The 24,934-nt window shown below is 49.6% G+C and overlaps 2 protein-coding genes across 4 annotated transcripts in view; both read left to right on the forward strand.

Moving 5' to 3' along the window:
- NDUFA2 (NADH:ubiquinone oxidoreductase subunit A2) overlaps positions 1-24,934 on the forward strand; it is a 346,452-nt gene that overhangs the window by 285,359 nt on the left and 36,159 nt on the right. The gene's annotated exons all lie outside the window — the stretch shown is intronic.
- Positions 1-24,934, forward strand: part of PSD2 (pleckstrin and Sec7 domain containing 2) — a 71,123-nt gene that overhangs the window by 26,743 nt on the left and 19,446 nt on the right. Inside the window, exons 1-8 of one of the 3 annotated variants that reach the window (XM_061456498.1) lie at positions 594-613; positions 8,185-8,287; positions 9,980-10,318; positions 13,718-14,206; positions 15,594-15,788; positions 17,406-17,486; positions 18,033-18,145; positions 20,064-20,124. In XM_061456498.1, the coding sequence (XP_061312482.1) occupies positions 10,041-10,318; positions 13,718-14,206; positions 15,594-15,788; positions 17,406-17,486; positions 18,033-18,145; positions 20,064-20,124 (1,217 nt within the window). In that variant the 5' untranslated portion in view covers positions 594-613; positions 8,185-8,287; positions 9,980-10,040. Of the gene's footprint in view, positions 1-593; positions 614-8,184; positions 8,288-9,979; positions 10,319-13,717; positions 14,207-15,593; positions 15,789-17,405; positions 17,487-18,032; positions 18,146-20,063; positions 20,125-24,934 lie in introns of those variants that run through there. The other 2 variants (XM_061456497.1, XM_061456499.1) reach the window with 2 other exon arrangements.

Below are 24,934 nucleotides of genomic sequence, written 5' to 3' on the forward strand. Positions count from 1 at the left end.
ATAGAGCAGGGCTGAGTCTCTGCTGGGTAAAACAAGGACTGTTTTTCTCTGCTGAAGGAGCCCTAGTTCCCCTCCTCATATAGAAGAGACAGAAAGTTATTCCTTTTTCACTGAAGATGGTCCAGGATGGAAAGGCAGACCTTTTGAGATGTCTGTGGATGTATATAATCCCCAATACTTGCTGTTCTCTTCCTCAAAGGGGGATTCTCTCCCTGCTCCTCCAGCTTTTAGAGTGGCTGTCCCATTCACACTAATGTCATCAGGTTGCTTCTGTTGGTTCCCTATGGATGAAGGACTTGACAGTCTGCTTGAATGAATATAGACCTTGCCCTTCACAGATGAGTTCTGTGTGGAGAAAAGGGAGATTTCATGCTCTCATGAATAAGTGAGGAGCTATCTGGTCTTCCAGGGTGATGCACATGAGCTGTGGGCAGCAGCAGCTGGGTTCAAAGTAGCTGTCTCTGATGTTAGCACCCACAAAAGCCTGATTGCTCTCTTTCCACTTTCTTGGCAGGTCTGGGAAGTGCTCAGGAAGACCTTGTTCCCTGCAGTGCTCTCCAGATCACTCTGAGCTCCCAAGCAGCCCAAAGCCAGCACCTAGCCATCTCTTCAGGTTTCTGTGCTGTTGGACTCCATGTCCCTTGGGCTGGGGTCCATTTGTCTTCAAACAACTTGTCTACCAACAGCATCTCTCTAAAGATCTGGTGTCTTTACTAGGCCTCTATGAGGAAAGGGTTTTTCCTCATCCCCAAATGAGAGGTTTATTGATGTGTTGGAGTATGAAGGGAAGTTCCTTTTCATTTCATTCTGCGTTACCAGTCTCCATCACGCTGGATGTTTCTTCTAGTGGACAAGAAGGATGGGCTGCCTCCTGCAACCTTGCTAAGGTCTCGCAGCAAGGCATTGCATAGGTTTAGTGTTGATGGCATGGCAGGAATTTAATTTTCTGGGTCTGAGTCAGCTGCCGGCCCTGTTTTATTAATTTGGGTACAGGGAGAATGTGGGGAGGGAGGATCAAAGCAAAAGGAGGATAAAAAGGGGGAAGAAGGCTGTTTCCATTTAGGGTTATGAGAAGCAGTTAGAGCTCTTGTGGACTTTTATGGAAGGTAACCCTGGCTGTGGGGAAAGCTGGGTTTAATGAATTCAATTACAGTGCTGCACGGAACTGGATGGAAAGGTCCCATAAACAGCCTGTTTCCATAATAAAACATACTGACAACCAGGACAGAAGCCCAGTATACAGCCACCTGAACTGTAAAGCCCCACATCAAGAGAAGGTGAGTACCAGAGCAAATAGACAAAGGTGAGGACGGAACCAGCTCTGAGCTGAGCTAAGGAACCCTGCTACTCACAGCCAAAGAGGGATAAGGTTTCTGAAGTCCCCTTTGAAAACTCGTATCTTGAACAGCATGGGCTGATTATGAGCTGTTTGCTCTGCACCAACACAGGGTTTAAGTCACTGGGACCCACATGCTGCTCAGACAAGCACCCTGCTCTCAAGCTCTTTTCTTAGCTTGGGACTGCCTGAAGATGAGGTGCCAGGGCATAGAAACCCTCTGCTCCTTTCCCTCTGCCTTTGCCTCCACACCAGGGAGGGGTGGTACGGATCCTTGCACATTGGGAGTCTTTTGGTGTTCCTGTAACCTGCCTTTACAGCTGAAGGCTTTGTACCTGCACTGCAGGCTTATGGCCTTAAGCTCCTGCAGCAACCAGCCACCTTGGCCAGATCCACTTAGAGGGGAGCATGGTCTTGGGGAGGCAGCAGCAATAGCTGCTGCTATATAGACAGGGAGCTCCTGTAAGAGCTGCTATAAGAACAGCTCCCTATCTATATAGGGAGCTTCCTATCTATATAGGGAGCTGCTTTTCTCCTCCTCCCCAGGGTGCACTAGAAGTTTGCCCTCCTTTGCTGCTCCCTCTCTGGATTCCTGCTTCTCTCTGAGCCACAGGAGGATTCGTGTGAATCACAGCAGCTTTCTGCCCATGGGGAGCCCTGCAAGGTCTTCAAAGGGGTCAAGGATTGCTTCTGCAGGAGTGGGGATCTAAGGCTCAGACAGACCCCACTAGCTGCTCTACCCCTGATAGGACCTTTGTCCTCCCATAGTCAAACCTGGAAGTCCTGGATGGGGTTTTAGAGGAGCCTGTTCCAGGAAGACAACTGACCAAACACGCTCTCTAGAATAGACGGACAATTCAGGTCCCTGTTCATCAGCTGCCTGGACCTTCCATCTCAAGTTCAACTTCTCCTGGGGGACACATAAGTTCACTGTTCTTATGCTTTGGCCCTTTTTTTTTTGCAGCTTAAGCAGCTCCTACCACCTCACCAGGATGTAAAGTGATGCTGCAGTCCAGCCTTTCACCATAGGCTGGAGACGGTGACCGTGTTTCCCCTCTGCAAAGAACGGTCAGGTCTGAATGATGCATGCACAGGGCTGGAGTAAGGCTCAGTGCACAAAGTGCTGTGTAGCCAAGGTTTTAGCACAAAGAAAAGGACATGTGAAAAATACTCAGTGTATTCTCTTATGTCCCCTCTTTTAGCTGCAGAAGAGTGCAAACAGGAAAGCTGTTGAGGATTGTAAGATTCAGTTTTATTGTCTTCTATAAGCAAAACCCTGCCATTTTTTCCCCAAGCTGAAGTTTTGCAGGAGTCATTTGGCTCTGGAAGTGAACTAATTGCTCTGGGGGCTCTTAATAAAAATTCAAACTAAAGAGCTCTAGGATTTGGCTTCAAGAAAAAGTATGTTCCATGCACAGTGATTTCTGATTACCCAAAGGCTCCTTTTTTTAGCATGTAGCTGGTTTATTTTAGTCTGTGGGATATGTTTTATCCATGGCCTCTTTTCTGCACTGCAAGCAAAGGATGTAGGAACTGCAGTTTAAACTGTCGGTGATGGGTAGTTTATACTCATGGGACAGTATATTGCCCATGAGCAATGACCCGCAGTACCCCAGGGGCTCTGGAAAGCACATCATTGAGTGCTCATATTTCTTTGCTGAACCACATTTCCTTTTAGCCCAGGTGAGTGCTGGCATGCAGCGGTACCCAGGCTGGCCCTGGAGACTCTCATCTTGTTGGGTCCCAGAAACTCAGTTTGGGGCTCCCACAGCATTGCATTGGCCCTTGTCCACCCTAAGTCCCAACCTAAGTTGGGTTAGGAGTGGTGAATACACAGACCTGACCCCCTGGTGGGTGTCCAATCTCTCCCCTTCTGGAGAGCATCTCTCACTCCTTATAGCCCTCCCAGGGCACAGAGCAGTGCTCCTCTAACAGGTTTCTGGGAGCAAGAGGTTGACTGGATTGCCTTGTCTCAGAAAGGCTGTTGCAAAGCAGGGATAGGATGGGTTTTTTAAGTCACAAGTAACCAAAACTGGTGCTGTACAAATCTTTGCTGTGTCCACATCTTGAGTTCACTGGGCAGTATGCTCTCTCCATCTAAAGACTGTAATAGAGCAATAGGAGTAATAAACTTAGAGAAAATCCAAAGAAAGGTAGTCAAAAATGCTCCAGGGGGTGGAGCAGCTGTCAGATGAGAACAGGCTAAGAAGGCAGGGACTTCAATCTGGAGAGAAGAGGTGAGAGGTGATTATGATTGAGGTCTTAGAAGTCAGATAAAACCAGGCCTCCAGCTCATGGAAGAAATAAATGAGGATTTTCACAATAAGAATGGTAAAAGCTTTTTAGTTTCATCTGTGTTGAAAGGGCAGAGGTCAAAGCAGAGACATAAGAAGAAGAGGTACTTCAAAAGGAAGTACCATGGCTATGATCTTTCCATCTCTCTATGAGTTTGCCTCCTCAAAGAAGCCTCATTGTGCTCATGCACACAGCTTCTGCCCAGGGTGATGTGCTGCACCTGTATTGTGTAAATTCATTGGTGAGTTGGGTCATAAAAGCACATCTCTTCCTGCTCACCAGCCGCATCATGGGTGGGATCAACATGTGTAGATCAAATAGCCATACGGCATGTTTCATTCCTGCTCCAAGGGGATGGGAGCTTAGAGCACATGGTTTATCACAGCAGAGGATGTTACTGCAGGCATTTTAGCCCAAGGAGTTCAAGGGCTCTCTCTAACAGGAGTGACCAAGGGAATTTTTAAGCTGTTGCAAAACCCAAGCCAGATGCCCAGAAAACCAGGTTTGGCACATTAATGCTTCCTGCTCCAAGTAAAGCAGAAGTCAGGCAGAGCAGGCTGGCTGTAAAGCAGATGGGGACACGGCCCAGCTGCACACAAGGGGTGGAAGGTCCCAGCACCTTCCTTCCCCTGGGGTCTGCACCCAGCATACCCCAGAGTGGGGCAGCCTGCCTTGCACCCCTTCCCCTTGCAGGTATTCCCCCACCTCCCCACTTCCTGAGCTTGACTCTGAGGTTGTCGGATGAGCACAGGATCTGCTTTCTTTCTTCTTCGTCTCCATGGGATCCACATCCCAATGCACCTTTCTCCTCCGTGTCATCCCTGTACCTCCTGCTCACCCCTGGACACCCTTGCAGTGCCAGGGTGAGGACAGAGCCCTCATGAAGGAGCTGCTGCCCCATCTCAAGCCTGAGGAAACAGGATGCGGAGCAGCAAGGCAAAGTAAGGCTGCAGCATGAAGCAGCCCAGCTCAGCATGAGCTTGAGGAAAAGCTCATGCTCGACTAAGCAGCAGGATCCTTCGCTTTCCTGTGTTGCAGCAGCCAAGTGGTTACACAAAACTGAAGTGGGAGCCTTTCCAGTTCCTAACACAGGGAAGAAAATTAAAAATAAATCATTTCCCACCAGCCATTCAGCTTCAACAAAAGCTGGGATTCTTCCAGAGCCAGGCCCTGAAAGAGCTGCTGTGTGGTTTCCAACCCCTCACACAATCAAGGCAAACTTTCCTGTGTCTTTGCCCAGCCTCTTTGGGACTGGAGCTTCCCTGCAGTGGATGCCAGCCCTGCTTTGCTGTCCCCATTGCAAATCCAGCCATCATCCCAAAGTAAGTGATGGGCATTTCTGCTCTTCTTCCCCTGTAACCATCCCTGCCCCTCCTCCTTTGGTCCAGGGGCAGAATATGACCCTAGGGGCAGAGCAGGGCTGGAGCAGGAGTTGTTGGCTGTCCTGTGTTGTTATTCTGTGGCACCGGGCACATAACAGCGGTGGGCTGGTGTCGCTGGGATTCTGATAAATGAAGTTCATAGCAGTTGGCTTTCTTGGATCTGGCCTTCAAGAAACAGCAGCATCAGAGGTCCACAAGGAAAGGGATCCTCAGTCCCTTCTGCCTCTCTCCCACCTTGCAGTGGAAGCACCAATCCCAGAACTAAGGAGGACATGGAAAGGCTTTGGTTAGCACTGGATTGTGGACACCTTGGCTTCTGTTAGTCTTTCCTACAGCACCAATAGCTTCTTGCCAGCATGAATCCGTGTTCTTCTGTTCATGTGGGCCTTACAGAGCTGCTCTGGCTCAAATTGACGTAACTGCAGCTTCACAAGTGTCTACAAATCAGCAGGGCCATAGCAGCCATCAGTATGAACTGTCCTGGCCAGGACATGTACCAAGTCTGTCCATTTTCTTGCCAGACCCTTTTTCATATGCTAACCCATGTTACATTTGCAGGAGGCTGGGAGCAGTAGACATGCGAGTGATGCCCACCCTGCCCAGGGTGCACCTAGAGGAGCAGCAGTTACTTGAGAGGATGCCTGAGCCTGCAGAAAGGGCAAGACTCTGTGACTGTGTGCAAATCCATCGGTAGGAGCCCAGACACCACCCTCCATCCCTGAAGTGGGGGTGCTGGAGAGCTCTTGGCAAAGAAGAAACAGAAAGAAACCAGCAGGGACATGGGGACTATCAGCCTGCAGTCCAGCTCAGCCTCCTGTCGGTCAGGCTCTACTGCTCTGGGGCAATGCAAAGGAACCCCAGAGAGAGACCTTTGAACACCTGCTCCCCCCTTGTCCCTACCCTCAGTGCTGCAGTGGCCTGGTAGAAGCTGTGGCTGCTGGAGCTGCACTTTCGTGCTTATTCAGAGCTAACAGAAAGGCACTGAAAATCCCTCTTTGGGCTCTGTCCAGCCTTGGCAACCTTCCAGATGTTTGCTGGAGGCAGATGTTCAACCAGCTGTTCCATCCTTGGATGTCTTCCTTTGAATCAGATTTGTGCCATCACAGCCTATGTCCTCTTCCCTTTGTCCATGTACCCCCAACCTCCCAGTTCCTCTGGAGCTCCTGGGAAGTCTCAACCACCCATAGCTGGGTGTGCTTCAAGTGACTGTCACTGCAAGCAGGAATCAAGCAGCTAGTGACCTGCTGGGTAATCCGTCATGGGCTGATAGACACTCAGTTTGCCTGCAGGCTTCAGGTGCACATCACAACCTCCATCCACGTGTGTGCAATGGAATGTGGATCCAACAAGAGATGTACAAATCTCAGAGGGGTCAGGAGACTCTGCTCAGAGCAGCTGGGAGCTGTTGGTCTTCCTGGCTCAGCAACAGTCTGTGCTTGCATCTTCCCAGGGCTTTCCTGGTGTCTCTTCTCCAGCAGGAAGGCAGGCCAAGGAAGAGCATGCCTAAGGGTTAACTATTGACTCCTCAGGCCTTCTTCCAGACCATGAACACCCCAGCTGGACTTCACAGAGGGTAAACCAGAGTAGGCACAATGCAGTAGTTTATACACAATAACACAAATGTTATTTTTTATATATTAATCATATAAGTTGGTTAAAGTTAGGAGGGCTGGATGGGCCATCGCACTCCCTAAGGTTTGCCAACATTTCTTACTCAGGCCTGTCTCCTAACCGCATTTAGCTTCCTGTTTTCCTGTGCCAAGCTTTAGCTATTCGACTGGAATTTAGCTTCAGCAGTGTCTGGATGGCGGGGAGATAGGGAATTTCAGCCCAACCCCTTTGGCTGGTTTTAAAACACTGGACTCAAAAAAGCCGCATTATTCATCTCATGTTAAGAAAAAGGCTTTGCTGGGAAGGTTCCTCCAAAGATTTGAGCACTGGCTTTGCGTTGCATGTCTATATTATGCCTTCACTATGGGAAAGACAAAATCTCTCCCACTTTAGGTTTTCAGTATTACTGGAGAAGTCAGTGTGGTCATGCTCAAGAAAGTCTTGGAGGTTTGGCAGATGAGCTCCTTGAAGATGCTGCATTGGCTCAGCCCTGCTGGCAGTGCATGGGAAGACCAAGTGCCTGGGACTGATTTTGTGTCCTGGATTTGGTGGGACAGAGATTTGCAGATCTTTCATCTTCATTTGGGATGGCAGAAGAGCAAGGTAGAGGAGACCTGGCCCACATGTGTGAAACCTGAGGAATGTCCCAGGTTGACCTCTTTGGAGGACCTACAGGTCCTGTAGGTGGGATTCTGGGCCAGAAAAGGCCAATGTGCTGGTGTCCCAGGATGCCTAGGCTGGCCTTTCTCGTGCCACGGAGAAGTGGGCTGGCTGAGAGAGAGGCTGAAGGCCAATGAGTACCAGCCCAAAAGAGGGTGAAAGCGGATCCCTCCACTGGGACTTGACACAGATATCTGCTGCCAAGCTCCTCCATGGGCTCTTTCCAGCCATTGGAAAGCAGGTGTCCTTTTAGGGCTTGATCTACCCAGCCTTGACCCATAACAGCTCCCAGGCCATGGTACCCTTGTCTGTCTGTCTCTATCAACTCCAGCAAGCCTGGCCTGCTAGCTCAGGCAATAGTTATAGATGACACACCATCGGTGATGACCAGACCTGTTCCTCCAGCCTGGGGTCACCTCAGGGAATGGCATCACTGCCCCTGCCAGCCTGCAGGTTACAGTATACTCTGCAAGAGAAATGTCACTACATCTGTGAAGTTGATAGGTCAGATTTGTGCCTCTAACCTGGGTCTTGGTTTGTTGGTGGGGCTAGCGAGGACTGTGGGGGGGGATCCCTCTGTAAGACTGCTATCTCCCTCTACGGATCTGGTGGGTGAAATCAGATGTTCTATGGACTCATCAAGTTTCTTCCTGCAACCTGCAAGCACAGGTTGCTCTGCTCTGCTTTAATTTGCTCTGCTTTAATTGGTCAGGGAGACTTTATAAAGAGAGAGGTCCTTTCTAAGGATTGCTCCTGCATTTGGTTGCTCCTGAAAGCCAGGGAGTGCAGAGGGAAGAATACTCGCAGTGCTTTGCAAAGAACAGGCTATGGAGCAGTGGCAGGAGGTCAGTGGGGTTCTCTTCTCTGGCCTGAGTCTCCCTTTCTGATCCCTTCTTACAGGCAGTGATCCTGCAGGAACTGGAAGCTCCTGGTTGTGCCTCGTGTGATAGGAGCAGTGATGCTGTGACAGCAGGGAATGTACACAGATGCACCTGGAGAAAAGGTAAAGCTGCCAGTGTCACCTGGGAGGGACCTGCCCCATCTCATGACTGTGGCATGTGCTACCCTTGACGAATGCTTCTCCCCAGACCCACCCTGTATGGGGCTCTGAACTCCTCAGCCCACCATGTATCTAACTGTGGGGAGCAGGACGTGAAGGGCAGGCCAGATCCTGGGTCCAGTTTTGCCTGGGTTGTGGGACTGGAGCAAAGTCAGCCGGGGATTGGGGTTACCCTTGGGGTCCTGCTCAGTTAGGAACTCAGCACCTACCTGTGTGGATCTGCCTGTACCCAGGCTGTTGAGGGGTATTTAGGATTGAATCCCACCTCTCTCCTTGCCCAAGTGTAGAGGAATCATCAGCAGGGAGGAGGCTGCTGACACCCCCAGGGTGATGGGTTGTAAGAGCGGAGGAAGCTGCCAACCAGCACCTCTTGTTACTAAGAACTAAGAGCCCTGCACTGGCCCAGCAATTAGTGATTTTACCACTAACAAGGGCTGCAGCTCAGGAAGTTGGATCACCCAGAACCCATTGCTGGCATCTGAGCACCCTTGTGGCTTCTTAGAGGTGATGTATAATCCCTGGTTTACTGAGACGGAAGCTGAGGCCGAAAGTTGAAATGATCCGCTTGAGATGCGAGTTAGGAACAGAACTGGGGGGAGAATACAGGGGTTCCATCTGCCTGCTGTAATTGATTAGCCATGCTTCCTACGCAGGTGGAGACAGATAATGTTTGCAAAATCAGCTGTTATCATGGTCAGCCTGAGCATCATACAGAAACTCCTGCTCCTACAAGCGATCATTTCTGCTGGCACTTGACTGCAGCTGCAGGGGTTGCAATGGAGAATCATAGAACAGTTTGGGTTGGAAGGGACCTTCAAAGGTCATCTGGTTCCAGCCCCCCGCGTGGCACTGTGGGGCTACAGCCCATGGCAAAGGACAGTGCTTGTGAGACCTGCAAACCTACTGTCCATGGGCATGTTTGCCAATAAGGACGTCTCATTTGTTGCAGTACAGCATCCTTCCCTTGCCCTCTAGAGAGCATTCCGGGGTATATTCAGTACAAATACTTTCGCCAGTCTTAGCTGGCAACGCATGACACCTTTCAGCAGTACTTGTGTGTTGGGAAAAGAGAAGTGTTACTCTGGCAGGCAAGAAGTTCTGCAGAAAGGCAGAGTCAGCAGGGAGAATCACAAAGCCTGAATCACATCCCAGCTGCTTAGATGTGTTCAAAAAGAATAAATCACACCTATCTCCTACTTCCCCTCTCTCTCCTATTTCTGCTGGGCAGGGAATAGTTGGGAATAGCACCATGATAGCCAGTATGGGAAAATCAGAGGTGCCATATTCCTGTTCCCAGCCCTGCCATAGCTGTGTTATTAACGTTCTGTGTGGTGCAGGTCACCTGTGCTTGATGCTGGGACTGTCTGGGGGTTGTGGGAGCAGCAGGAGAAGGTGCCTGGGCCCCTGATGGCTCAGGACTATGCTGGCAGGTTTTCCTCTCTGGCTCTCACTGTGCTGAGCAACGAGCACCGGTCTTTGCCAAAGTGGCAAACCCTAGTTTGGGGTTTTTGCTTTTGCTCTGAGGAGTCAAAAGCAGTGGGGGACATTTTGCTGTGCTCTGCTTCGAACTGCTGCCCCTCTGAGCTGTGATCAGCAAGCCCGTGCCTTTCATGACGTGTTTCTTCTCTGCTGTAGGTGGTGCCGAGCCTGAGCTGAGTGCGGGGAGGGAGCCCGTAAGCGCTGGGACGAGTAGAATATGAGCGAGAACAGCCACGTCCCATGGCCGGCTGCAGATGGCTGCGAGCAGCAGTGCCCAGCCCGCAGCAATGGGGATGAGCCACCACCAGAGCCTGATGGGGAGCAGAGCCTGGCAAACGGTGCGGAGCAGGACGGCGGCATGGGCAGCCCCAGCAGCGCAGGTCCGGAGCACAGGAGGCAGGAGGACCCTGGTGAGACCCTCAGCAAGGAGCGGTGGCACAGCGTCCTGGGGTCCTCGGGAGCTCTGAGCATTGATGAGCAGGAGGAGGAGCTTGGGTGAGTGTGAAGCGATCCTACTGCTGGCTCAGGGCTGGTTTACGTGTGCTGGTTCTCAAGCCTCCCTGGTTTGGGTTACTCTGTTCCATGTGTAACTCATCAGCTTTAAAAGCTGCAGCTGCTCTCATGGCTGAATGTGGCTTTTCACTCTTTTTCTCTCTGGGCCTCTTGCACTGCTTTTCCCTGCTACAAATGCAGAGAAGCTGGGGTTAGAGCCGGTGTCTGCCCACAGAGTCACTAAAGCAAAGGAGAAGCTTTAAGGGTCTCGAGGGTGCTGGCTGTGATCACTTTGGGATGTCCTACTTGCAAGTTGGAGATTCAGCTGCAGCCCTTACAGCAGTTACCTGAAATAACTTGCCACAGAATCCTGGGAGGAGTATGGATGTTTCCCTTTGCCAACAGAAGTCATCCAGGGGTCTGTGTTGTAGTCGCCTGAGGTCGATGCTTCTGTGACTCTCTTGGCCCTGCCTGTGTACCTACTCTGGCACAGGAGAGATGCTGCAAGCACCCATATGTTGGTGCTTCTATGATGTGTTTTTTTCGCTGAATCCTGAAGTACTCTACAAGAAGAGGCTGAGTCTTGCTTTTCCCACTGAACCAATTGAGGATTAAAGGGGAGAAAAGTCATCCAGGGTTACTGACTCCCTGGCAGAGCTGGAGAAAGAAACCATGATTGCCCCACTGAAGGTAGGTTAGTGCAGCTATGCAGGAAATGGTTGCTAAAAAAGTCAAGGAAATAAAGTTTAGTACTAAAGCTAAAGCACAGATAAAGCTAAACTGCTTGTACTGCAGTCTGCATTAACTAGATCAGTTTTACCCCTTTCTAGTTTATCCCATGGCATCCATTAGCATGCCAATATGTCGGTTGTTAAAGCCCTATTTTCCTATCATTGTGGCTTTGCTGCCTAGAGGTCTTGCACCTTCCTAGAAGCCTCTAGCACTGGCCTTGTTGGTCAGGGAGGTCTCAGCTCTGCAGCCAGACTGTGAGCTTCACCGGGGAATGATTCTCTGCTTTCAGCCCCATGAACTCATACAAAGGTAAAACTTTTTAATAGAGGTATCCCCACCTTTGGCTTGCAGATGCATTTAGTACCTGCAGGTTTGGGACTGCTGCCTTTGCCCACACGTTTCCTCCCATGGTGTCCTATAGCATCAAGCAAGTCAAGTTCCACTAAGTTTCAGAAAAGCTTTTCAGAAAGCCTGCAGCACGTGGTTGGGGAAGTGCTGATTCCATCATGTCCTGCTCTGACAGGACTCCCCGCTCCCCCAGCACAGTGAGGTAGGTTGTACTTTATTACAACTAATTAAACAGTGAGAAACGACATGTAAACAGCTCAGTGTATAAAAACCCAGTACAGTTTGGCTGCAATAGGAAGGCAGTGCATTGCTCTGCGTGCCTTGCCATGAGCAATAAAACAGTGCTTCAGAGCTGACTGGGAAAGGCAGCACAGGCAATTAGATACAGTGTCACTTCAATACACTGACAAAAGGTGGCGATTACAATGCAAATAAATATATGGCTCCTTATTTAAGGAAAGCAATTGCCTTCCCTGCTGTGTAATAAGTAGGCACACTTCTCTGTGGGGAGGCTGTGTCAGGTTCATTCACACAAGTGAGGTCTTTCACTGTCTTCCACCTTAGCCTGGTTTTGCTTGGATTAGATGCAGACAGTACTTCTGAACTGGTGCAAGCTCTAGGAAGTCTCTTTGTCTTCTCTGGAACCACACAAGGACAGATGTGATGTGCCTGACTTGTTGGTGCCCACTGACCCCTTCAGGGCCATGGCTCCTGCCCTGGTCTCTGCAGTCTGCCCTATGCAGCCTTTCCCACATTTTTGCCTGCTGTATGAATTTGGGTTCAAGAGATAATGAAAGGTCTGGAGAGTACAAGTGCTGTGATATGGACAGTTAATGGTAGTGTGATGGCTGTCTTGGAGGACCTGGGGACACTAAAAAGGGGTTTTTCCTTTGGAGTGGGAAGGATGTAGACCCTCTGTAGGGGAGGGGAGGTGGAAGTTCACTGGAGATGGAGGCTATTGCAAGAAGTTTGTCACTGCGATGAGCTGCCAGGGTAGGCCTGTAATTCCCACTGCTGGGTGTAATGGAGGCTGCAAAGTCCTTCCTGTCACAAGGGGATAGAACTTGTAAAGTTCCACCTGCTTTGTGAAAGCCAGTCTTTTCTGTACACAACATCATGGCCAGGAACTGCAGTTCACCCTGCAGGGATGGATGGATTTGTGAAGGCAAGCAGTCCTGAGGATGAGGGCTCTTTGAGCTGGAGCTGCTGTCTCATTTCTGCTCTGATGTCTGATTTGCTGCATGGCCAGATCTGATGAACTGGGTGACAGTTTTCTTAAGCCCTGAGCTCCTGGAATCAAGGAATTACGTGAGTCTACAGATTCATGTAAGTTTTTACCGTTGTGGGTGTAGAGCTAGGTTTGAAAATGGTGTGCAAGGAGAAGCATTACTAACAGGAGCTGGTTTAGGCATGCACAGGTTCAGCATCTTGTTCACTGGCACAGGAAACCTGCTCATCCCTGATCCACCCCCAGAATTCATCAGGGCAGCATGTTCTGCTGCAAAGTAAGACCATGCTCATGAGCAGGGACACTGGGCACAGCCATGGTGCTGACACAGGGTTTCCAAACTGAGACAACCGCTGAGGAGGTGCAGTGTGTTGACTCCAGCCAGCAACTAAGCACCTACCCAGCCACTTGCTCCTCATTGTTGGCTGGGGAGAGGATCAGAAGAGGAAAGTGAGCAGACTTGTGGGTTGAGATAAAAGCAGTTTAATAAGTGAAAGGTGGGGGAAAGTGACACAAAAGCAAGCACTCAGCATCTCCCACCAGCAGACCAATGCCCAGCCAGCCTCTGAGCAATGGCTCCTTTGAAAGACCACCCATCACCCCCTCCATTTTTTCCCTCTTTTTTTCTGAGGATGACATTATATGGCATGAAATATGTCTTTGGTCAGTTCAGGTCAGCTGTACCAGCTGTGTCCCCTCCTAGCCTCTTGCATACCCCCAGCCTACTTGTAGGTTCCTAGCTGTAATGCTGTGCCTGAACCCCGCAGGTTAGCTGTGAAGCAACATGGAGCCTCCCTTGCCTGGGTGTGTGTTCATCACCTTTTACATCTCTCCTAGTGGAGAGAAAAGTATTTGTACAGTGCCTTGCTCTTCTGGAGTGCCTTATCCAAGAAAAAAGGCTTAAGTTACAGCATATGAATTGCTCCCTAAAAGCTTCTGCTTTTTCTCTGCTATAAAAGGGATCAAGGACATTTGCTGCCCACATTTGAAGTTAGATGAAATGGCCTTGATCTTAAGGGTCTTCATGCTTTTGAAGTGGAACAATGCAAGCAATTGCCTTGACAGTATTTTTTACTTTTCCCCTTTTGGTCCAGGTTTGCTTCTGGAGATGCCAAGCTGAGCTGCAGTGAGGATGACAAGGAACATTTTCAATTCAAAGACATCAGGGACGGGTTCAGCTCAACCTTTGAGAAGATCGTTGAGTCTGACCTTATGAAGGGTACATACTACAGCAGCTTGGACTCTCTGGATGTCCTCTCTCTCACAGATGAGACAGACAGCTGTGTCAGTTTTGAGGCCCCACTCACCCCATTGATCCAGCAAAGAGTCAAGGACAGCCCAGAGCTCCTGGAGCAGAAACTGGTAGCCCAGCAGAGAGAAGCTCTTCACCACATGGCTGCTGATAAGCAAGAACAGGCAGCAGCAAAGCCAGTGGAGGGGGATTTTGGGAGCCCTCTCAGGCACTCAATCACCAGCAGCAGGTCAGAGAATGTGCTAAGCCGGTTGTCCTTGAAGAGTATCCCAAACGGGTTCCACGTGGAAGGGTCAGAGGAAGATGCCACCAAGATCATTAACTCCATCAGGTAAGACAGGCTGGAAATTCCTTGGGCAAGGCTTCTTTGTCTTATGGGGTCTCAGTCTAGGAGCAAGACGCAGAGGACATGCTAGAGATGGAGCTGCCTTTTTCCCCCTTGTTTCCTTGCATGTGCTGTCATGGCAGAGAGGCCAAATGCCAATGGGAAAACCTTTCCTACCTGTAAGTTAGGACTGCAGCTGGGGACCAAGGTCTTATGGCATTAGGCCAGGTAGTCACCAGCAGACCTGTGTCTGAGTCCTCACTGTTCTCAAACCCAGGACCCCAAACTGCAGTGAGCTGCAGGCTCCTGTAGGAGCCCTGCAAGCCCAGGAAAAGCCAAGGCTCTGCACTTGGTGTGGATGCTGGCTCTGGAACTCACCACCATTCATCTGGCTGCTCACAAATCCTGTCCTTGCAGCAAGCAAAGCTGGGACTCCTCTGGGTACACCCCTGGTCTGCCTGACATCTGTAAAAGCCCTTGGCATGTTGGAGGCAGTCAGGCACACTCGCAAACGTGCGCTGAAGGGCAGGGGCACTTCAAGGTTCAGATAGGACTGGGTGCCCCTATAGAGGCCTTCCCAAAGGTTCTTCTGCAGGCAGTGATATCAGCAGAGACTTCATCCTCTGGACCAGGTCAGACCCAAACGTTCATCACTGGGAGGCAGCAGCTTATCTGCAGGGTACTTCCTTGCATGAGGAAGGCTGGTGATGAGTAGGCAGGTCATGAGAGAACAGGAGCTGGATGTCCAGCTAGCTTATCAGCCTTCAGTGAGTCACACTGCCCAAAACCATGTGAATAGGTGCCAGAACTGGCCTTGGGCAAGAAAATAAGTGGATGCATCCCCATCTACATGATGCCAGTGGGGCTGCTCAGCATTTTGTCTGTGGGAACATCTGGCCACAACACCAACAAGCAGCTCGAAGAGGAGCAAACCACCACTGACAGAAGCTCTGGTGCCAGTCCCAGACCTGTGGCATGATTTGTACAAGGGCAGTTTCTCATCCTCAGCAAATAATCTGAACCGGAAAGCATATCATCCATCCCTAAAGTTCCCTGAAAGCCCAGAGCTCTGAAAGAGCTTGGTATCCCTTTCCATACAAGTGGAGAGAGAGGAAGCTTAAAAAGGTGTTGGGGCTGGTTTTCTGAAGGGTTACATCCTTATTTCTCAGGGAGAAGTCACCTTCCCTTCAATTATTCTCTACAAATTTGAAATTAAATTGTACTGTTTCCTTTGACCTGCAATGAAAGGGTTTGTCCAATGCCAAATTCACAGCTGTATTCTTGGTCTTCCCTACTTTTTGGTTAGGACAAGAAGAACTCAAAATATGTTCTTTTCTGTGGGTTTCCTCAAGTCACTTTGCTGCTCCTTGAATTGTTTCTTGTTTCTGTGTAGCGATGCCAGCTTAAAAGATGCGCTGTCAGACTCCGACTCTGACTTGGGCAGCACGGAGCAGCTTGACCAGGGCAGCACAGACACCTTGGCCAACGGCTGCAGGGCAGATAGCGAGGCTGCCAAGAGGCTGGCCAAGCGCCTTTACAACCTTGAAGGGTTCAAGCGCTGCGATGTGGCACGCCAGCTCGGGAAGAAGTAAGTGGGGATGTGGTGGGGAGGGTCCGGGGGGCACTGATCTTGATGGGAAGGTGGAACAAAGCAGGAAGGGACTTGCAGCTGTTGTTACAAGGGCTTGTTGGATGGAGCTGGGGCTGTTGGAGATCCTTCCAGTTGAAACTGGTCCAAGCACAATGCCCTGGCAATCTGAATCCTACAAGTTGCCTGTGTGTATTGGGCATCAAATGCCACAAGCTGCTGTCCACCAGAACCAAGAGCTTCCTGCCTTGGGAAAGGGCCCAGCAAGACTGCCCCTAAAGCAATCCCCAGGCTAAAGGATTTGGGATCCAGTCCTGGATTGCACTGTGCCACCTGCCAGTCACTAGGTTTTTCATGTCTATACCCCAACATCATCTGAGCCGGTCTATAGATGGCCTGAAGGGTTTGATGGAGAGCCAGCTACACACTGGGGTCCAAGCTGGTAGATTTGCCTGGGCAAGTGGAAGAGTTACAGAGATTTCTAAAAGACAGAGTAACAGTAACGAGTGTAGCAGTAACAGATTATTTTAGGATGCCAGTGGGTGTGAAGACACCAATCCGCATCATCCTTCTGAATCAGATATAATCTGTGTTGCTGGGGTGGTTTTTTATGTCTTTGAAATGCCTCAGTCCTGTCCGCATCAGCAGAACACAAGCGTCCCTCAGCAAATACCCAAGCTTTCGGTGCCAAGGATCACCTGTGACTCCCAGCTTAGTCCTGGGAAAAGGGAGTCCATGAATGATCTTCTAGAGGCTCTTTGCATCCCTGGCAGCATCCCTGGCAGCATCCCTGTTCTCTTTTGCTGTGGTTCTTGTAGCAGGTGCATTGCTGGTTGCTGCTGCCTCACGTCTAACCTTCTTTCAAATTTGACGTCACAGCTTACTGTCATATATCATATACAATATGTTTAGCAATATGTTTTTCTTGTGGGGAGAAGGAAAAGAAATTGTATATGGCAAAGCCTGAGCATAGTGAGATAATCTTCCATTTCCTGCCAGAATTCATTGATTATTCTTGCACTTCCACTACCTGAGTTGGCTTTAAAGCCAACATGTCCCCAAGCACCCCCCAAAAACATGGCAGGGGAGCAGCTTCTGGAGAAGCATTCAGGGATAAGCAGGGTCAGGATCTCAGCTGAGCTCTCCTTTTCCATTCCCAGCAGCATCCACCTGACATGCGAGCAGTGTGCTGGGTTGAGAGGGTGAGATAGGAGCTGATGTGGGGTGCAGAGCAGGAGTACCCAGGAGGGCAGGACTAGTTAGGAGAGAAGGTGCCTGCTTAGCACAGCACATCCTTATGGCCTCCTTCTCCTGTCTGGTTTGGGAGGAGGCTCTGTCTGGCCAGCAGCATGGCAGAGGGGTGCAGTGGGTACAGGCATCTCTCCCTGTGAGCTGTCTAGGGCTAGCAGCTGCAGTGCTAGGATGGGGGCACGTCAGGGCCTTTTGGAGGTCTTCAGCAGCATTTCAAGCTAGGAGAAAGTCTCCCTGAGTCTGGGATCACATCTGCAGTGTCTTACTGGGAGCTGGGCTGGCTGGGTGGCAGCAGTCTGCTGTTCCTCTTGTAAACAGTGTCTTCTTCCCTGATGAAAGGGCTGACTGCTCCCTCTTTAATTACAGTAACGAGTTCAGCAAGTTGGTAGCAGAGGAGTATCTCAGCTTCTTTGACTTCACTGGCCTGACCCTTGACAAAGCACTCAGGTGAGCTGGTCTCTGGCGCTGGGGTGGACGGAGCAGCGCAGTGGGTTTCTCCTCCAGGCCTCCTGATGCCATGGAGGCTGCCTGTGTGATAGGAGCAGGGACTGGGGGAGCTCCAGGTTGTCATTTAATCTTTGCTTTGGTGTCACATTTGGCACAAGGTACTGCCACCAAAAGTGGGCTTCGACAGGAGGGCCCATAGCCTGCTTTCCCCATGGTGGAGAGCAGCTTTCCCAGGAATCCCATTCCGTACAAAATCAGAGCAAGTGGGAGCAACTTCTTCCCTGGGCACGGACAACCCATCCTGGTGCCATCAAGCCAGAGGTGGATCAGATCTCAGCTGGCAGCATGTTTCCCTACAGAGCCCAGAGCTGGCTCCATAGAAACCCTTTGTATTGTACCTGCAAGGGTCCAGGGGTGCACAGGCTGGGGGGAGTACAAAAGTCTTCCTAGCTGCTCTGAGGACCTCCTTTCCATCTCCTGCCTTAGCATGGATGCTGCCCAGCAGATTGATCCATCACATTTTTAAGTATCCATTTCTCTTTGCAGGACATTCTTGAAAGCATTCCCACTGATGGGAGAGACACAGGAGCGGGAGCGCGTGCTCATCCATTTCTCCCGGCGGTACTGCCAGTGCAACCCAGAGGAGAGCACGTCCGAAGGTAGCCCTTTTCGTTCCTTGGCTCTAGTGCCCATTGTACTCACTGTGCATGTTTGTCACAGCCCGAGTGTGAAACCACGCATCCACAGCTAGGCCTGACTAACGCCCATTGGTCAGGTGAGGCTGATCCATCCCTGCTGATGCTCCTTGTACTGGTAGGGATGGGGGGCCCTGGATGCTGTACAGACCCTCCCAAGGGAGCCAGATCAGGATTTGACCCTTCAGGGTATTTGGAGGGCAGTGACTGGTCAAGCAAAATGCAAGCTGTGCCATGTGGGTAACAAAAGTTACAAAGCTGGGGAGGGAGCCACACTACAGCAGTGGTTCAGAACGGAGTTAAACTATTTCATATTGCATGGCCCTCAGTGGAGATGTCACTGCTGCTAGTGGGGTCTGTTTTGAAAATGTTACACTTCCAAATAGCACAAAACTACTAAGAATAAGGAAAAGTGGATCTGAAACCCATTACTGCTACTGCTGTTATGACCGTTAACCTTCGCTTCATGTCGTTAAGCAGATACTGCAAAAGCAGGCACTAGATGGATGGTAACCTGACAAAGCTATTGCACGTTCTTCCTTCAGGAAGCAGTTCCTTGTTGCTTCCAGCCTAAACTTGCAAAGGGTGTTCTCGCAAGAAGAAGTTTAAGCCACTGTGTATTATCCAGATTTCTAAAGAATCACCTCTGGCTGTGATGGTCTATTGGCATAGAGACATGGAAGAGTCAGGACAGTTTTGTCTGGAGATGAGAAGGTTCTACAGCCCTCCAAGATATTTCAGGGTGTTGCTACATGCTTATTCAGTAACAGTTCCACTGACAGAGATGTGGCTGTTGCAGCACCCAGGGTCACTTCAGCCTTGAATGCTGGGATGCTGCAAGCAAAAGTGGCAGAAGCTGAGTGGGGTGACTGGTTTCATTCCCAGAAAGTGGTGTCTTGGGCACATTATTAATGCTTTTCTGTACTGGTGAATCCCAGGCATGGAGGAACTATGTGGTTGTGTTGTGACGCTGAGCAGAGAGAAAAAGTGAATGAAACTGAGCCCAGCAAGAGTGAAAGAATAGCAGGTTTAGGGACACCAACTCCACCTTGGGGCCATGTGGGACGTGGTGTACCTGACCAAAGTGATACCGTAAAGCCAGGTGTAAGAAGTCAGCCTAGGACCTCACGCAGAGACTAAAATATACACACTGGGAAGGCATTTTGTCCTAAGCCTAAAGCTGCTCCTTGTGAAAGTGAAGGAAGAATCTTTCTGAGGAAGTGTTTCTCTTGAAGGGCAACGTCCATCACACCATCTCCCAAGGACTGCAAGCCCTCATAGGGAAATACATGATATTCCCATAAGAAATTCTTCCTCAGACCATGGCTCTTCCAAGAAAGAGAGAAGCTCATGTGCTCAGCTATCTTCATCCTGGGCTTGTGTGCTTTGCTGCCTTTAGCTGGCAGCATTTAGAGCTTGGTGGCTGACCTGGACAGGAACAGGACATAGCTGGCTCTCTGTGGCCGCACATCTACCTCCACAAGAAGCAACCAGTGCTACTTCCCCATTCAGACCTGAGGGGAAGTCACAGCCTGACCCTTGGGCAGCAATTCACAGAGCAGCATGCACAAGGGAAATAAGCCAGGAGCATCATGTCATGTCTGGCTTGGTTCAGTGGAGCAGCCCATCTGTGTGAGCACACTGACAACTATCTTACACAGTTGAAGGAGACAGGTATTCTTTAAGGTCCCCAGATGTAACAGTTACCCTTGTTTAGCAATGGGTGGGCTGTCAAGACAGCAAACACCAAAATTGCATGGGAAGGGGGTGTCCGAGAGCAGGGGGAGGGCAAGAAAGGGGGGGGGAAGTGAGCGAACGAATTACCTGACTGGGTTTAAACCGCCGCAGTTCGGTAATCCTTGTTATCTGACTGTTGTTTCAGATGGGGTTCATACGCTCACTTGTGCCCTGATGCTGCTAAACACAGACCTTCATGGCCATGTAAGTAGCGCTTGAAGCTTCCTCCTCTCCATTTTCCTTCCTGGTATAGAGGTGTGTCCCCTTACGCAGGCTGTGCAAACTGAGATACTGTCAATACTCTGACGAGCTCCACATGGGGAGTTTTGGATGCCAGGTCCAGACATGGGGAAAAGCCAAAGTCACATCTCCTGCTGACATCAGCCATCTTACACAGGCACAGGCAATGCAGCTTCTTCCCAGGACCTGTTGCATGCATCAGCCCTGTCCCAGGAGCTCTTAGGGAGAGCTCTTCACCACCAGTCCCTGTGAGGCTGGCAAACAGCAGCACCAGTTGTGCCGCAGTTTCTTGCAGTGCAAACACCAGAAGCCCCCCCTCATCGCAGAAACTACTTCAAGGGAGAAAAATGACTTCTTACAGGTCTGGATTTGATCTTTTCTTCCCAAAACGTGAAGTAAGTCTCAACTGTTTGTCTTCCTTAAGACGTAACAGCCAGCCACTGGAGAGTTTTGTATCAGAGAGGCCTCTGGACAAAGGGCAGGATGAGCAGAGCTCAGTGCCCAAAGGACAGCAGAGGCTGTCAGAAGATCTCTCACCACCTTTTAGAGGCTCTTTCAGGTGCACAGGTTGTTTCTTTCCTAAAAGGTCAAGCAGGGTGTCGATAACAGAGCAGAGCGGGAAGAGAACTGCAGGGGAAAGATGTGCCAGGGCAAAGGGGACGACACTGGAACACTGTCTACCCTTAGAAGAGTGTAAACCCCTCAGGTTGAGATAAGAACAGTTTAATAACTGAAATATTGTGATAATAGAAATAATGTCAATGATAACAATACTGATAGTAATAATGGGGAACAGCAGAAAAGGAGAAATGAAAATTCAGAAAGCTAACTGCGGGAAGGAGACTGTGAGCCTCAGGGGGCTCCTTCCCAGGGGAGAGGGCTCATCAAGTCTCAGGTCACTGAGAATTACCTTCTTTCATAGCCCCTCTGGGAGCTCTGACCTGGAGCCACAGACTCCTCAGAAGTTACGTGAAGTTGGAGGAGGAATGGCAGTGGATGGGGTGGAGTGCACGTGTCTTTTTACTGCACCTTGTGCATGTGAAACCCGCACACGGTCTTTCTGCCCCATAAGCCCATGATGTCCGGGCTGTACTATCGGTGTCCTCTTCTGCCTCCAGCTGGTAACCATTGGTTGTGCGTCTGCAGGTTTGCCCTGATTTTGCCAGATAAGGAAGGAGCAGTAGGTCATCGCCCAGCTCCTTTTTTGTACACTGGTTTACAATCACCTTTGATAGGAGCCTTCTGTGGGGGGTGAGAAGAGAACACTACAGGAGTGCTCTTTGCCTATAATGGTGATGATGCAAAGGCCACCAGTTCCATCCCGACAGTTCAGCTGGGGAGACCCTCCCCATCATTACAGCACAGACAGAGCCTTCATGACACTGGCAGGGCTTTGAAACAGCAGTCAGTGAAGAGTATTACTGGTCTGTGCAAGAGCATCTTTTCCAGATGTGCGCTGTGGCCTGCATCAAGCTGGCTACAGCTGCTGTGATCTCATCCTTTGGGGACCTGACACTGGGTCCATTCCCACCACATGGCTGCCAGTGATGTGTCTAGGCACACTGCCTCTGTATGTGGTGGGATATCGGTGGGGCTGCATCCTGGGAAGGTCTCACAAAGCATTCATCCTTCATCAGGGATAGTTGGAGCTAAGAAAATACTTTCAGCAAAGTACTTCCTGCAGCAGGCAGCATTACGGCAGAAGGCAAAGTATGCAGCTTGATTCCAAAATAATCTTATTTTGTCTAGATTTTTAGTGGAAAAATCCCAAATATGTCTCTGGGAAGATAGAAATCATTGAAAAGTCAAAAAAAAAACCAAACCAAACCCACCCCAACCCTCAACCTCTAAAACCTCGCCATTTCTATTTTTCATTGAGAAGCTGGCTAAGAGCCCTGGTAAGAAGAAATGATCTCATGCTATCTAGGCAAAGGAAAAGCAGCTTTCTTTTGGGCAGGTGTAGAAATGCCTGAGTGTTTCTGTGAAAAACCTTCTCTTTATTTTTCCTCATGTATAATATTAATTTCTTCTTCTCCTTCTCCTCCTTTTTTGTTTTCTTCCTTCTGCTCCTGGAACCTCTCTTTCTGCTCTTTAACCCTTTACCAGGTGGTAAGTGCAGTCATTCTAGTGTTTTGCTTTAAAGCACTGGCATTTGACTTATTTTTTCTGTGTTAAAGAAAGACTTTTGTTTGTCTGGATCCCTCAGTGGTTGTGCAGTGTCCCTCACTACTTAGCAATCCATTGGCAGCTGATATGCATCACATGAACTTCTGTGAAGAAACCCCCATAAACTGCAGTGTACATGGGATTGTGTCACTTGATCTCTCACCCCTTTTTGTTAAAGATGCTGTCGTGATATTGTCATCACTATTTATTTGATTTCCTAATTTGATATTGTGTGTGTCTCTGTTTTAGTGTGCATTGCCATGGAATGGGAAATTCCTTTGGTTAGGAAAGGGTGGTTGATTTGTTTCTGTAAAGGGGCAGTTCCCTACAGCAGTGTCTTTAGAGTGGGCTAGTTCACCATTCCAGCAGCATTCAGCATATACTGAGTCCAGACTTAAAAGTGGTAAGACTGGCTTTAAAATGTGATATTTAAAACATTTTCTACAGCAGGTAGACTCAAACTCTGTGTCCAAACTGGCCAGAAAACTTACTGTCTTTAAATGACATTTTCATTTTCATAGAACCACCCAGAGTTGGTGTTTAAAAGCCAGCAGTCACCATCAAACATTAGAAGCCTTGTAATCCACGTTATTGCAACTCTCTACATTGCTCTGCTGGTGCTTTTTGAGCTCCAGGAGATGTTATGGCAAAGTAGGTGCTCCTCTACTCCATCTCTGCCCCTTGGAGACAAAGCTTTGGGCTGTTTCCTTTTCAGCTGTCAGCGTTATCCCTCCTTGTTCAGAACTGCTGGCCATGGAAGGACTGTGACAGATCAACACCAAGGCATCACCAGCACTTGTGGTTGTGTTTTGGTACTTCAAGAAAGCCCAGCTTCTGGAGTCACTTTGTAATATGACAACCTTTAGCATTTGTTCCAAAGCAGGCCAGCAGCTCTCATGGCCACTAAACAAAGCCTGAACTTGGATCCCTGACAGCTCCTAACTCTACATGTCCATTCCTATTAATCTTGCAAACCCTCTCATATTGTCCTTAAGCCAAACATATGGTTTGGTGTTAGCACTGCTGTGTAAATAGCATTTGGACAGCTGAAGAGTCTTGAGATGCAAGCAATGGCTTGCATATTCTGCAGAGTGACAGCAGTCTGCCCACAGCAGCTTTGCCTGGCCGAGGGACCATTGGTACCCCAAGTTTGCAGGTTTGTTCCCTGCAGTTGGGTAGTTCCTTTCCTGCAGCCTAGATCACATCTACTACCAGATCCCTTGGTCCAGTCACACCAATGACTATCACTTCATGCTGATGCATAAATGTAGTTGTAGGGTATTTTCTCCTGAAGATTAGTATTTGGGAGAGATCAGAAGAACCTGGGTAAAAGCAGGGCTTCCTAGGGGCAAGATGCTCATGCTGGGGAGCTCAGAGGTGTGCACTTTGCAGCTGAGCTGTTTGATGCCTGGGGCCTCCAGTCAAGAAGCTCAAGTGGTTCAACACCTCACAGAGGGGATGCTGGGGAGAGCACCAAAGGCTCTGGGCCCCAGGAGAGCTCCTCCTTGAGCTTTTCACATGGTACCTGCTTTTCCCACTGAGCACCCAGCTCCATATTCACCTGCCCAGCCTCCTAATGCTGGGACTTGGCAAGAGCCAAGAAATGCCAGGCTACTGCCCAGAGTCTTCTGGAGGTGGACAGAGCCATCCTGCACATTTCAGGAGATGCTCTGCAATCATCTTGGGTGAGTCAGCGCAGCTGCTGAGGCTCAGGGGAGGCAAGGACCCCAGGAAATGTAAATAGATGAGTTACACTGGCTTGAAATAATGGGATGGCAGGATCAGCCCTCTTTATCCACCATCAGATCAATCTCATCCTTCATAATTTATTCTAATGCACTCTAACTGCTGACATACACCTTATCTCTGCATCTCTTCATTCTCATACACTCTGTGTACATCCACCTCTGTCCATCCATTCCCGTACTTTGCCTACCCATTTATCTAACTATTCATTCCTTCTCATCTCTTTAATCCGCTGCTCACTCACTTGCTTTCCATCCAAGCACACCATGGTGCCAGCTGATTGTCTGATAGTGATTTCTCATGCTTTGCTGTATGGCCTGGAGCAAGATGGGATGAAGTTCTTTTCTGCCAGGGGGGACATACCAGGAATAGCAGCTCTGTGTGGCTGTGAAGCAGCCTCACCGGCTTTTTCTATTGCTGGGAAGTGACTGATGCACCAGAAAATAAGCAAAGTATCTTTATCTGTGTGGCTGGCCATAAATGAAGGTGCATCTCCCTACCCAGAGGTCCCAGTTCAGCAGGGGACAGAGAACATCTGAACTCTGAGCTTTGAGGTGTGCAGATGCATTCTCCTGAAGGTTATGTCCACATGTGATGATGTTGCTGAATCAGCAAGATGACCAACAGTCTAACAAGGCACCCTCCTCTGCCCTCAGAGTGCCCTTCCAGAGTTGTTCCTGGGTTTCCCTGTACTTGCTAAATCCTGAGCGAAAGCTTAGGCAGTGCCTGGTTCCTGAGTAACTCATGATCACAGAACTATTTCATTGCAAGTGTTGGTCAAGTGAAGCTGCAGTGTGTCCTGGAGTGGTTCTTTGTTTTCTCTATTCAGCTGGTGTTGATTTGGAGGCATTTGCAGGGCTTTGC

Source organism: Pezoporus flaviventris, unplaced genomic scaffold (genome assembly GCF_033815535.1).
Source record: "Pezoporus flaviventris isolate CSIRO_AGI_PZ_B2104156 unplaced genomic scaffold, CSIRO_AGI_Pfla_v1 ptg000023l, whole genome shotgun sequence".
NCBI classification, from domain to species: Eukaryota; Metazoa; Chordata; class Aves; order Psittaciformes; family Psittacidae; genus Pezoporus; species Pezoporus flaviventris.